This window comes from Phaseolus vulgaris, chromosome 7, assembly GCF_051622355.1.
Source record: "Phaseolus vulgaris cultivar YP4 chromosome 7, ASM5162235v1, whole genome shotgun sequence".
Taxonomy (NCBI): domain Eukaryota; kingdom Viridiplantae; phylum Streptophyta; class Magnoliopsida; order Fabales; family Fabaceae; genus Phaseolus; species Phaseolus vulgaris.
Genome location: NC_143504.1, coordinates 43006477 through 43021237, shown reverse-complemented (window position 1 = coordinate 43021237; position 14761 = coordinate 43006477). Strand labels below are relative to the sequence as shown.

At 37.4% G+C, this 14761-nt stretch overlaps 2 protein-coding genes across 2 annotated transcripts; both read left to right on the top strand.

The window, feature by feature from the left end:
• The first annotated feature begins 11620 nt into the window (after window positions 1–11620).
• LOC137829272 (uncharacterized) lies at window positions 11621–12341 on the top strand. Its single transcript, XM_068636073.1, has 2 exons — window positions 11621–11710; window positions 11913–12341. The coding sequence occupies exons 1-2, from the start codon at window positions 11621–11623 to the stop codon at window positions 12339–12341; spliced, it is 519 nt and encodes a 172-aa protein (XP_068492174.1).
• Window positions 12342–12377: 36 nt separating this feature from the next.
• LOC150025925 (uncharacterized) lies at window positions 12378–14224 on the top strand. The gene is made up of 3 exons (XM_090304820.1): window positions 12378–12899; window positions 13032–13262; window positions 13433–14224. Exons 1-3 carry the CDS (start codon window positions 12378–12380, stop codon window positions 14222–14224), a joined length of 1545 nt encoding a protein of 514 aa, XP_090160946.1.
• The last annotated feature ends 537 nt before the right edge of the window (window positions 14225–14761 follow it).

The window sequence follows — 14761 nt, the reverse complement described above, 5'->3', positions numbered from 1 at the left end:
TTACAGCCTTGATGGGGTCGTTTCTCTCATTTGTAGCATCAACACCAAAGAAATCAGTCAATTTTGAAACAAGTATAGCATAAGGAAAGCGATAATCAGCCAACCTTTTGGATTTCAGCATGTGTTCATTGATAATGAAAATCCAGTTTACCTTAATCTGGTTCATGATGCAATATAGAAGGATTAAATCCTCTTCATGTAGAACAACATGATTTGTACCTCTTGGGATGAGTTGCCATGCTATAATGTAGGCAACAAGACGTGGTGTAAGGTTCAAATGTCCTGCATGGAACCTGTTTATGCTCTCTGTAGGATTCCTCATACAACTTTTATAATACTGCAACTTGTTGAATTCTTGGATCCCACTGGTGTTTCCTTTTCCCACTTTCAGTCCAACATACTTGATTCCAGCCACAAAATTCCAAACATCACTTGTGATCTTCATTTTTATCCTTTTCACATAAGAGACAATGTTCTTTCCATCCAATGTTAGGTTAGTGTAAAACACCTTAACCAAGTCAGGATATACATTACCCGTTAATTCCAGCAGCTTTTTCAGTTTCTGGTGCTTCAACACAGCCCTTGTTTCTGCCAATTTTTCTGATTTCAGCCAGTTGAAATCCAGCACCTTGGGTATATTAATCTGATTTTTGCTTGTCTCGTGGATGTAGGCATTGATTGCTTCTTCATTTCCAGTGAACCAACCTTCTAGCACACCTTGAAAGGTGCTTTGCTTGCCCTTATTTTTCTGTTTCTGTCTTGAAGAAGAAGCCATGGTTGAACCATAATTTTCTCTTGGTTTCAAATGGTGAGAACAGAAAATGGATAGCCAATGTGAGTAGCAGATTTTCACACAGATTTATATAGAAATGAATAGGTTGATATGGCAGTTATGAGTGGATATGCATGAAGATTTTATGCTCTGAATTTGTGCAGAGAATCTTTGAAAATATGCAGCAATTATTTAGGGTCACGATGCACACAACTCATACCTTCATTGAGCACCCAAACCATCAAATCGGTTACATAACCATAACCAAAACCGTCAAAGGTATAGAGGTTAATGCCCACTAAGTCAGTCAAGCAGTCAAAGATCATAATTTCTCTTTCCTAGTCATCAATGCATATCAGTACAGAAAATAAACACATTCAATTACGAATAAACAAATTTAATTTTTCACTGCTAGGCACAATTGACATTTATAATTCCCACTTCATTAAGTAGAAAATTAAACCTATCTTTAGCCAATGGTTTTGTGAACAAATCAGCAAGTTGTAAATTAGTACCAATGAACTTAATCTCACATGTTCCATTTGAAATGTGTTCTCTTAGGAAATGATGCCTAATTTCAATGTGTTTGGTTCTTGAATGCATGACAGGATTTTTGGTTAAGTTGATTGCACTTGTATTATCACACAACAGAGGTATATGGTTAAGTAAGATACCAAAATCATTCAATTGTTGTCTTAGCCATATGGTTTGAGCACAGCAACTTCCTACTGCAATGTATTCTGCTTCAGCCGTGGAGAGAGCTACACAAGCCTGCTTTTTGCATTGCCATGAGATCAAGCTTGATCCAAGCAAGTGGCAGGTTCCACTGGTGCTCTTCCTATCAATTTTGCAACCTGCAAAATCTGAATCAGAATATCCAGTTAAGCTTAATGAGATGTTACCTGGATACCACAAGCCAACTTCTTTAGTTCCTTGCAAATACTTCAAAATCCTTTTGGCAACATTGTAGTGTGATTCTTTAGGAGCAGATTGAAACCGAGCACACATGCACACTGCAAACATTATGTCAGGCCTGCTGGCAATGAGATACAGTAGTGATCCTATGAGTCCTCTGTATTTGGTTTCATCAACAGCAATTCCAGCTTCATCATGATCCAAGTGACAGCTTGTTGAGAAGGGTGTGTTGATTGGTTTACACTTGTCCATTTCAAATTTCTTCAGCAAATCCTTGCAATACTTAGCTTGACTTAAGAAAATGCCATCCTTGAGTTGTTTGACCTGCAAGCCTAGAAAATAGTTCAACTCACCCATCATTGACATTTCAAACTAACTCTTCATGACTTTCACGAAAGCTTCACGCAATTCTCCATTGTTTGATCCAAAAATGATGTCATCCACATATACTTGTACTAGAATTGTGTCATCCCCTTTCTTCTTGATGAACAAGGTCTTATCTGGTGTGCCTCTATCATAACCTTGTGAGATGAGAAAACCACTCAGCCTCTTATATCATTGCCTAGGAGCTTGCTTGAGCCCATAGAGAGCCTTTTTGAGTTTGAACACGTATTATGGATGCTGATGGTCTTCAAAACCTGGTGGTTGTGAAACAAATACCTCTTCATTTATATAACCATTCAAGAAGGCACTCTTCACATCCATTTGAAATAGCTTGAACCCTTTGATGCAAGAGAAGGGAAACAGCAATCTAACAACTTCTAGCCGAGCCACTGGTGCATAGGTCTCATCATAGTCTATTCCTTCTTCTTGATTGTACCCTTTAGCTACTAGCCTAGCCTTATTTCTGGTAATCACCCCGTGCTCATCCATTTTGTTTCTGAATACCCATTTTGTCCCAATTATATTCATCTCAGGTATTCTAGGAACAAGAGTCCAGACCTCATTAAGAGCAAATTGATTCAGTTCCTCTTGCATAGCTAAAATCCAGTTGCTTTCCTTGAGAGCTTCATTCAGATTCTTGGGTTCCACTTGAGATACAAAGGCCATTGCTTCACTGAAGTTATTCAAGGATTTTCTAGTTGATACTCCTTTCTCAATGTTCCCGATGACATTATCAAGGGTTAGGTCTTTAGGGATTTTCCACTCTTTTGGCAAACCTGCAGGCACAGTAGATTCTTGCATAGCATGTGTATCAGCAGTATCAAAATGAATCGATTCATTTTGATTTAAAATAGATTTAAATTCATTACTGTCAAGGTCTTCAGCAACAGTTTAGATATGCTATGATCAGTTTCATCAAAAACAACATGCATTGATTCTTCTACTATGAGCAACCTTTTATTGAAGAATCTATATGCATGACCATTCAAAGCATAACCAATGTGCACACCTTCATCAGATTTAGCATCAAACTTACCAAGATTTTCTTTGCCATTATTCAATACAAAACATTTACACCCAAAAACTCTAAGGTGGCGCTCACTAGGTTTTCTGCCCTTATACAATTCATATGGGGTTTTCTTAAGAATTGGTCTAATTAAGGTTCTATTCAACACATAAGCTGCAGTATAGACTGCATCTACCCAAAAATACTTAGGGAGCCTAGATTCATTTAACATAGTTCTAGCTAGTTCCTCTAATGATCTGTTTTTCCTTTCAACTACACCATTTTGTTGGGGTGTCCTAGGGGCTGAAAAGGTATGTGTTATCCCATGCTTCTCACAGAACCTCTCAAATCTAGCATTCTAAAACTCTCCCCCATTATCACTTCGAATTGATTTAATGCAGCAACCATTTTCATTTTGCAGAATCTTTGCTAATTTCTTAAAAGCAATGTAAGCATCATTTTTATGTGCAAGAAACAAAGTCCATGTAAATCTAGAATAGTCATCCACAACAACTAAAGCATACAAATTTCCAGCCAAGCTAGCAACTCTAGATGGTCCAAATAAGTCCATATGCAGTACATCCAAATGCTTTTTTGTAGAGACAATATCTTTTAAATTGAAAGAAGATCTGATTTATTTACCTTTCACACACGCCTCACAGAGCCTGTTATCCTGAAATTTAATGTTAGGTAAACCAGAAACTAAATCTTTAGATTTCAGTTTATTTAAGTGATTAGTGCGTATGTGAGCTAACCTCCTGTGCCACAGCCAAGACTCATCACTTCTAGACAACAAACACTCATTTGAAGAGTTAGTTTCCATGATATTCAACAGATATATGTTATTCACTCTCTTACCAGTAAACAACACTTTACCAGATGAATCACTTGAAATTTTGCAGCCATTTGAGTCAAAATTCACCTTGTATCCTTTGTCACAAAGCTGACTTATGCTGAGAAGACTATGCTTGAGTCCTTCTACATAAAGCACATTCTCAATGGTTGTTGAGTTCCCTGTTCCAACAGTGCCTCTACCCAAAATCCTTCCTCGGTTATTATCACCATAGGTTACATGTCCTTCTACTTTGAGCTTCAAGCTAGTGAATTTTGTAAGACCTCCAGTCATATGCTTGGAGCAGTCACTGATGTGATTCCACTAGCACAATTAGAATGATTTTTGACATTCTTAGGAATCATCTTGAGTTGGTTATGAGATAGGCACTTTATCATAGAATTGGATCAAGGTTCTATGAATAAGAACTCACCAAAACTAGTGGCAAAACACAAACTCATATGGAAGTTCCAATTATTGTCAAATTGAACCGATTAAAATGAGAGGAAAAGTAAATGAACCGATTGAAACTCTAAAGAAAGCAATTGAACCGAACAAAACATGAAAAGGAGCTACTGAACTGAATTAAAACAGTAAGAAATTGAAAAGAACCGAACAAAAGTGCAAGAAAAGGAAGATGAACCGAATAAAAGAAACTACACTTGTTTTAGAGTTCATATGGACATGGAAATGGAAGAACTAAATGGAGAAGAGAGGAAACTTATGTGGATGAAGAACTTGATTGATGAACACGCCACTTGAAGTGTGATTGCTCCAAGATAAGTGTGAATTGCCGCCACTTGAGGGAACCAAGGCTCTCAAGATGAGACTAGGAAGAGGAGAAATCAAATCTCACTCACTCAATCACCAAATTGGGAGAGTTTCTTTACTACAAATTCCAAATCTGCATTATGAAGGACCTAAGCCCCCCTTTTTTTGTAGGAGCAAGGGCTGGTCATGAAGCTTACAAAACAAGCTAACCAAAAGTCCCTTGCATGTTACTCACTTCTAACACCTAAAGTGAAGCATGAAGAGTCACCTTCTAGAAAATTCTAAACTAATGCCTAAAGATGCTTTTACAAAAGAGGTATCTAAGGTTTCCCTCTAAGCACCTTTCCTAAAAACTATGTATTTAAACATTCTATATTATTTACAAATTTATAAAAGAAACTATAAAGAGAGATATTTAAATGAAGCCTATTCTTGAAAGCTTGTAGACTTCTTTGGCTTTATGGCTTGATCCTCTCTTTATTTTATGTCTTCTTTTTAATTTTGAAAAGACTAGAAGGAAGAACTTCAAATGTGTAGGTGAATGACCTCTCCCTTCATTAATAAAAGCCTCCTTTATTTTATTCTCATCATACTCCTCGAGTTGGAGAGAATTCGTCCACGAATTCTGAATCCCTGCATATAACAAAGTCAGTTTAGTTTTACAATTAAAAGTGGAAGAAAAAGGCAAACATGACTTAGCTTTTGTAAACAATGGGATTTCAGAAAAGGAGGTTCTATAAATCGACCAAGTTGGAAAAATTTGTTTGGGAATGATGATATCTTTTGGAAAAAGGCCTCTTAAATGGTGAAAACCATGAGGAGGTATGAAATCATCCCTAACACTTTTTAACCAAGATGGTGTTGAAATAGAAACCTTGGGTAATGAAAAAGATAAGGAAGGAAAAGTCCATTTTTATTGAAAACAGCATTCTGTGAGCCAAGAAGAGACTCAAGGTTCTCTCTTCCCTTGGTGAAATTGGAAAGGGTTTTTAGCAAATACTCCACTTGTTTTTCCAGTTTTTTGCAGTTTTCACAGGTTTTAATAGAGGCATGCAAGCATGTTAGTTCAAGGCTTACCAAATCTGTTTTGGCCTTATGCAATTCTTCCTCAAGTGTTTTTACTTTAGGTGCAAGCACATTATTTACCTTTTGTAGCTTATTCAATATTACAGCTAGCCTATTTGCTTCATCATGTGTTTACTTTGAAAGCAGCAAGCAGTTGATCATAGTTATCTGAATCCACAGAAAAATCACTTACTGAATCAGAGATTGACTCCTCATCCTTCATCATAAAGCACAAATTGTTTTCCTCATCTTCAGTTGAAGAGCTGCTGGTTGAAGATACTTCATTTTCCTCCCATGAAATGTAAGATCTTCTTCCCTTGCTCCTTTCAACTCTTTTGCTGGCCGATTTGTCCTTTGCATGATTATCTGGACAATCCGTTTTGATCTGCCCTGTTTTGCCACAGCCAAAGCAAGTATATTTAGAGGAATTTGAGTCATTGGGTTTAGGATACCTTCTTTTCTGCTGGTTCCTATCTCTGCTTTTCTTCTTCAGAAATTTGCTGAATCTTTTTGTAAGAAGACTGATTGTTTCATCATCTTCAGCATCTTCTTTTTCCTCCTTGATCTCATTCTGTTCACTTGCTTTCAGTGCAAGACCTTTGGGTTTTCTCTCTATTGTTTCCTGCTCTTTGAGTCTCTTTAGCTCTAGCTCATGCTCCATTAGCTTTCCAAAGAGTGCAGCAGTTCCCAGCTTTGACAGATCACGGCTTTCAGATATGGCAGTCACCTTTGGTTGCTAGCTTCTGTCGAGGCACTTCAATATCTTTATGTTAAGTTCCTCTCTGTCAAATTCTTTTCCCAAACCAGTAAGGTGATTCACAATATGAGTGAACCTTTTTTGCACATCAGCAATGCTCTCCTCGGGTTGCATTTTAAACAATTCATATTCTTGGATAGGAGAATGTTTTCTTGACCTCTTCACATCTTCAGTACCCTCATGAGTGACTTCTAAGACTTCCCACATCTCCTTAGCTGACTTACATTGGGATATCCTGAAGAACTCATCCATTGTTAATGCAGAGGTTATGATGTTCTTGGCCACAAGATCATGTTGAGCCTTCCTCCTTTCGGTCTCATTCCATTAAGATCTTGGCTTTACCACTTCTTCATCCTTGACAACCTGCATTGGCACATAGGGTCCATGGACAACAGCTTCCCAGATTAATGCATCAATATATTCCATGAAAATTTGCATTCTAATTTTCCAAAACGCATAATTCATTCCATTGAACATAGGTGGTCTATTAACAGTAGATCCCTCAGCAAAAAACACTTTAAACTCAGACATTATTACAAACAAACTTGATTAAAATACAAGTCCTAGCTCTTGATACCAATTGTTGGGTTTAATAGTGCCAAAGTTCAAGAGGTTGGGGTGAATTGATCTTTTAAATCTTTCTCGCAGAATCAGTATTTATCACAGTATACATAAAATAAATCGATTTATTTGAAATTGAACAGATTTATTTTGGCACTGTTTGTGTTTGAAAAACGTTTATACAGTCAAGTTAATCACAAGATTATGCAGATCAATTTTCCAGATTCACACACACTGATATAATGAAAAAAACAGTGAATCACAAAACAGCAAGCTTCAATTTTAAGCAAGTGATTAAGGTTCAATTGATAGCATGACAATTACTTGAGTTACCTATTACAATCAACCTGTTCTAGTGGCTTTTAACATATTATAGATGTTCTTCTCAAGATCAAACAGTTTTCCAGAAATTAAGAACAGTATGAATCGAGCCCAGAAAGAACAGATTTATTATTCATTGAACAGATTTATTTCTTGGCAGTTTTAACAGATATGCAGAAATTTAAGTGCAGAGATTAAGGGAGAATGAACACAAGGCAATTATACTGGTTCATTCAACTGAGCTACATCCAGTCTTCACCTAAACCAAGGTGAAATTCACTAAATCACAATTCAAACAAACACAAATCCCACTGTTCTTGAACTCCACAAGAACTTAGGTACACTTGCTGAAAAACCCTATTTTAGCACACACACTCTTCAAGAAACCCTATCAAGAAGAGTGTACAACCAAACTTTTACAAGAAAAGAAATGTGAAACGACTACACCTGATTGAGGATGCAGAAATCTGCCTTAAACCAGTAGAACAGATTGCTAGAACAGTAGCAACACCTCTCACCAAGCTTTTGGAACCAAACAAGAACAAGAACTTTGTGATTTTCGAAATCTTCTAAGAACATATGCTAATTCCTTGTAAATTCTCAATTCTCTAATGCAAAACTTGTTTTTACAAATGTATGATAGATTAAACTCAGAAACAAGTTTTCATTTTATAGAAAACCAACTTATAACAGATTTTTGAAAAATAGTTAAAGCTGTTATAAAATGAACAAATTGAAAATAAAATGAACAGATTTATTTTCAAAAACAGTTAGAGAATTTGTTATGTGAGGAGACTTAGTCAGCCATTCTGGTGCAGGGACAAAACTGAAAACCGTTTAAGATAGCCATGGCAACAGAGTCAAAAAGAATCTATTCATTTACAGATGAACAGATTTATTTTTCAAAACGAAAACAGAAAAAGCTTAACTATTTAAAACACAGTCGTTTTGAAAGGTAGAAGACTTAGTCAAAAATACATGATGCACAAAATCTAATTTTCACAAGACTTTGCCAAGGCATCAGTTTCAAAAAGAATCTGTTTATTTAGAAAAGAACAGATTTATTTTTATGCAGTAAACGTGTTTTTTGTAAATCATGTGAAAAACAGTTTAAGAAACCGTATGCTTGTTCTTAACACATGGCCAGTGGTTAGGAGGTGAGTTACTCAGCAAAAAGCCCACTCTTAAACAACCTCTAAACACTACCTAAGACACACTTAAAGCAAAAGGAAATATACATGAATTGTACATAGAAGTCTTCATCAAACACATGTCTTGAAGGACAGCAACCATCTTCAACAGCATCCACTAATGGTTATATGTACTATGTTGCTTTTGTTTATGCTTTTTCCAAATATACTTGGCTCTATCTTGTTTCACACAAATCTCAAGCCACTTCTGTGTTTTTACAATTTATAGCATTTGCCGAAAACAGACTAGATGTTCTTTAAAAACTCTTTAAATAGATAATGCAATGGAATTTTATCTTTAACCAAAATTTTAAACACTTATGGCATCACTCACAGACTCACATGTCCTCATACACACCAACAAAATGGTTCAGTTGAACGCAAACATCGCCACATCATTGACATTGGTTTAGCTCCTCTTGCTGGTTCCTCTTAGGTTCTAGGGTGAAGCTTTCTCTTATGTTGTTTTTATTATAAACATTTTACCTACTCCTGTTTTACATAACCTTAGTCCTTATGAAATGTTTTTTTCTCGCAAACCTGATTATACGTTTATGAAAGTTTTTGGATGTGACTGTTACCTTTTGCTTCGCCCATATAAACAACGTAAATTTGATTTTCGCTCGTCATTATGCTTGTTCCTTGGTTATTCTTCTCATCGAAAAGGTTATATGTGCTTAACAACTTCTGGTAAATTTATCTTTTCACGCAATGTTTTCTTTAATGAGTTTCTTTTTTCCTTATTCTATGTCTAATAGCCCGTTCACGTTTTCTTATAATATAAACATTGAACCTTATGCTACCTCATCTCCTCTTACTGTTATCTCTTTTCCACCAGCACCACCACCTCCTGCCACCTCTATTGAGTCTTCGTCTCCGTTGTCGTATGCACCTTCACCTTCGACCTCAACTGCTTCTTTGACGCCAATAGCAGCTCTTGATCTTAATGTCCACCCGATGATCACTCGTGCTAAGGATGACATCTACAAGCCCAAAGCTTTCCAGTCTTCTATTCATGGTGATTTGTTTAAACCCTCAACATACAAACAAGCTATGACTCAATCCCACTGGCTTCGCACGATGCAAGATGAATATGATGCTCTTATGCAAAATGATACCCAGACCTTGACTACTCTTCCTTCTGTTGCTAATGTTGTTGGGTGCAAATGGGTGTTCAAAAACAAGTATAATTTCGATGATTCTCTTCAAAGATACAGGGAACGCTTGGTGGCAAAAGGATTTCATCAATGTGAGGGCCATGACTTTACAAATACATTTAGTCATGTTATTAAACCATTACTATTTGTTTAATTCTCACCATTGCCTTATCTTCTTCTTGCCTATTCATCAGATCGATATCAACAATGCATTCCTTCACGATGATCTGGATTTCCCTGTTTATATGCACCAACCTCCAGGGTTTACAAGTCCTGATACCTCTCTTATTTGTCGTCTCAACAAGGCAATTTACTGTCTCAAGGAAGCCCTTCATTCATGGTTTCAAAAAATCTTCACCACTCTTGTTCGCATGGGGTTTTCATCCTCCAAAATTGATATCTCTTTGTTTACCCGTTTTACAACTACTAACACAATTTTTCTATTAATTTATGTTGATGATATTCTCTTCACTGGTAGCTCCAAAACTCTAGTGCAGGACTTCATTCAACGTCTTAGTTCCATCTTTGCGTTGAAGGACCTCGATCCACTTCATTATTTCATAGGAATTGAAGTTACATGACTTTCTGATAACACTCCTCATCTTTCGCATTATAAATACATTCAAGATCTTCTCAGACATACACACATGCTAGACTCAAAACCTCAACCTACTCCCATGATCTCCTCCCTACGTCTCATCGTTGATCCCACTCTCTATCGTTCTGTTGTTGGAGCACTACAATATGTTACTCTCACTCACCCTCAACTCTCCTTTTCCGTCAACAAAGTTTGTCAATTTATGAACAATACACAACTCACACACTGGAAGGAGGTTAAACGTATTCTTTGGTACCTTGCAGGCACAACAACTCAAGGTTTACACCTTTATCCTTCTCCAAGCTACTCAGTTGTTTCCTTTAGTGACTCCGACTGGGCCACTGATCTGGATGACCGCAAATTCATCTCAGGCTACTGCATCTATGTTGACCGCAATCTCATTTCCTGGTCCTCGAAGAAACAGAATGTATTCTCCCGCAGTAGCACTGAGGCCGAATATGGAAGTGTTGTAGCTGCCCTTATGAATATTATCTGGATCAAGTCTCTCATGGATGAACTTTGTCTTACCACACCAACACCGCGTCTTTACTCTGACAACATGGAAGTTGTTCAGCTTGTTACCAATCCTGTAATGCATTCATGATCCAAACATTTTGAGATGAATTTACATTTTGCTAGGGACTATGTACAACACAAATGACTCATACTTCTTCACCTGCCACTATGTTAGGGCCACTTTATTGCAACATGTTTCCCCTTTGTTGGTTGAACAATCCATGTGTGGAAGGTTATGTATGTATGGTGACGGTTGGTGGGAGCAATAACATCACTGGTGGTCATCTTATCCTATAATGGATCAAAAGCTTACTGTTCTGTGCGCTGGAACCTTGGTCTTTTTCTGCATAAACTGTTGATTCTGATGTTTAAAGTGCAGGAAAATTTGTTGTCTTTTTAGTGTTTCTGTTTTATATTGGATTGGGCTGAAACCTTTGGGCAGAGCTTTTATCTCTCTTAGCTTATGTGTATATATTGGTTAGCTTTGCGTGTAAAAAGGAAGTGCAATAAGCACGTGTAAAAAGCCATGCAGAACAAAAGAGTTAGAATGATATTCATATTCTCTCTCTCCTTAGCACTGTTCATCATCTTCTTCCTTCACTCCCATGCTTCAACAACCATGAAACATATACATAACGTTAAAATGGTATCAGAGTGGGTCTAACCCGCTCTGCTCTCCGATGTGACTGGTTCCTTTCTATCTCTACGTTCTTATCTTTCATTCTCCTTTCCTTATTCTTCCCGTTTTATCTCTCTTTGCTTTGTTCTCTTGAAAATGGCTGTCAATGAACAAGACCCATCCAAGAATGACCAACGAAATCCAGCCAGTGCATATTACCTTCATCCTGGAGAAAACCCAGGTATGGTATTGGTTACGCCACATCTTGATGGAACAAACTACCATTCGTGGAGTAGAGCAATGAAGCGTGCGCTGCTGTCAAAAGAATAAATACAAGTTCGTCAACGGTGAGATCCTTGAACCCCTGCAAAGTGATGCCAAGTACGAAGCTTGGGAAAGATGTAATGTTACGGTTGTTTCTTGGATTACACGAAGCCTTACTCTGCAGATTGCTCAAAGCACGGTGTACATTGATAATGCAAGAGACTTATGGAAAGATCTTGAAGAAAGATTCTCAAAGGGGAGTCACTTTCGTGTTTCAGACCTTCTGCAAGAAATCAACTCCATCAAACATGGTGAAAGAAGCATCAACGAATACTACATTGATTCTAAAACTCTGTGGGAAGAGCTAGATTCTCTGCATCCGCTGCCCACCTACACTTGTAAATCAAAGTGTACGTGCAATGTGATAAAAATCATAGCGGGATACAGGGAGTCAGAAAGGGTCATGTGTTTTCTGAAAGGACTGGGAGAAAATTACAACATTGTAAAGACGCAAGTTCTGTTAATGGATCCTCTGCCAGGAGTCAATCATGTCTTTTCCTTGGTCCTGCAACAAGAAAGACACCTAAATGAAAGTGCAGTGGTGGATACATAGATTCTCATCAACAATGCCATTCAATATGGCCAAAAGATGAATGTGAAGAACAATGGAAGCAACCCTGCCTGGCGCAACTACGGAAGGGGAAGAGGAAAGAATTATGGTAAACAATGTTCCTTTTGTAATAAGATGAATCACACGGCTGATGAGTGTTACTTAAAGCACGGATATCCTCCTTGGATCAAACAAAGAACGAGTTATGCTGCAAACGCTATGAAAAGCGAGGTAATTAGTGAAACAGAGGCAGAAAAGAACGCACACAGTGATGCTCACAATGACCAAATCCTGAAAAATCTTGACGCTGAACAATTACAACAGCTTGTGGACATGATTCAGGGATGCAAAGGAAAACAAAGAGTGGTAAATAACAGCGTTGGAAACTCTTTGAAATCAAACAACACAGGTAAAGAAGGTAAAAATCTCCAGATCCTTGACACTAGGGCCACGGATCATGTAACGTGCTCCATTAGCTCTTTCACTAGCTTTTACGAGATAAAACCAGTAAAAGTTAAATTGCCAAATAACCACGATGTCATTGCTTCCCATGTTGGCACTGTTATTTTAACTCACAAAATTACCCTTCATAATGTGTTATATATACCTACTTTCACCCTGAACATAATATCTATACAAAGGTTGATAAATTCTTTAAAATGTAGGCTTGTTTTCACTGATAATGTTTGTCAGATACAGGTGAAATGTACTTCGAAGATGATTGGTCAAGCTGACATTGTGAATGGACTATATCATCTCCACACTGATGAGAAAGAAAGTCAGATTTACTTCCTGCGCGAACAAGAAAGTTTTGAAGTTGTCAAAGGATTGAATATATGGCATTGTAGAATGGGTCACCCATCAAAAAGGGTATTAGAAAAACTTGCTAAACAATACACGGATATACACTCCACTGATATAGATGTATGTACTCCTTGTCACCTTGCTAAACAACATAAGCTTCCCTTTCCATTAAACAAAACTAGTAGCGATCATGTTTTTGATTTGGTTCACATGGATATATGGGGTCCTTTAAATGTTCATTCTTTGCATGGGCACAAATATTTTTTAATTGTTGTTGACGATCACAGTAGGTATACTTGGATTCATTTAATGAAAGTAAGAATGAAACTAGAGATTACATGCAACGTTTTGTCACTCACATTAAAAACCAATTCAACAAAGGTATAAAAGCTATTAGAACTGATAATGGAAAAGAGTTTTGTTGGAAAAGTTTCTATGATGAACATGGTATAATTCACCAAACTTCCTGTAATGAAACTCTCGAACAAAACTCTACTGTGGAAAGAAAGCACCAACATATACTTAACATTGCTCGCTGCATTTTGTATCAGTCAAACTTGCCAAAAAATTTCTGGTCTTATGTTGTTCTTCATTCTGTGCATCTTATAAATCGTCTTCCTTCTCCTGTCATTCAAAATGAATGCCCATATAAACTAATGCATGGTATGGCTTTTTATCTTTACAATATTAAAGTGTTTGGATGTCTTTGTTTTGCTTCTACCCTCGAGCAAAACAGACACAAGCTTGATCCCAGGGCACGCAAATGTATCTTTCTTGGTTTCAAGCATGGTACTAAAGGTTATGTGGTTATGGATGTTCATTCTAGAGAGATATTTGTATCAAGAAATGTGATATTCTATGAAACCTACTTTTGTAACTCAAAAAGCGAAAACAGTGATGAGACTACACTTGAAGACACTGATTTTACAATGTATGATGCTACCATTCCCAAACCTACTATGACAGAGGAAAACACTGAACAAGAAGAACCCAGGCGATCCACAAGAGTCAAGAGACCACCAACTTACTTGGAAGACTACCATCACAGCATAATGGCCTCACCATGCAACAATGCAACGTAGAAAACCAAGGTGTTGTACCCTCTTAGCTCTATTATACCTTACAAAAATTTGGCAGAACATCATTTAAAGTATGCTTTGTCAATTTCATGTCAAAATGAACCTCAAAACTTTGAGGAAGCCAGGCAATATCCAGAATGGATGGAAGCCATGAAAGCTGAAATAAAGGCTCTTGAAGAGAATGAAACTTGGAAGATTACGGAACTCCCACCAAACAAGATAGCCATTGGGTGCAAGTGGGTATTCAGAATCAAATGAAAAGCTAATGGAGACATAGAAAGATACAAAGCAAGGCTTGTGGCAAAGGGATACACACAGCGTGAGGGCATTGATTACATGGAAACCTACTCACCGGTGGCAAGAGTCACGACGATTCGCACCATCCTTGCAGTAGCCTCCGCCATGGACTGGCATCTTGAACAGCTCGACGTGAACAACACTTTCTTGCACGGTGACCTAGAAGAAGAAGTTTACATGGAAATTCCACCAGGTATTGCTTCCAACAAAACACATCAGGTATGCCGATTAATGAAGTCTCTT

Excerpts from the sequence above, each read along its gene's own strand:
- LOC137829272 (XM_068636073.1), top strand. The coding sequence starts at position 11,621 with ATGGCTGTCAATGAACAAGACCCATCCAAGAATGACCAACGAAATCCA. Across the intron at positions 11,711-11,912 it reads CTGGAGAAAACCCAGGTATG|ATTGCTCAAAGCACGGTGTA; the intron begins GTATTGGTTACG and ends CTTACTCTGCAG.
- LOC150025925 (XM_090304820.1), top strand. The coding sequence starts at position 12,378 with ATGAATGTGAAGAACAATGGAAGCAACCCTGCCTGGCGCAACTACGGA. Across the intron at positions 12,900-13,031 it reads TTGCTTCCCATGTTGGCACT|ATACAGGTGAAATGTACTTC; the intron begins GTTATTTTAACT and ends AATGTTTGTCAG. Across the intron at positions 13,263-13,432 it reads TACACTCCACTGATATAGAT|GTATACTTGGATTCATTTAA; the intron begins GTATGTACTCCT and ends CGATCACAGTAG.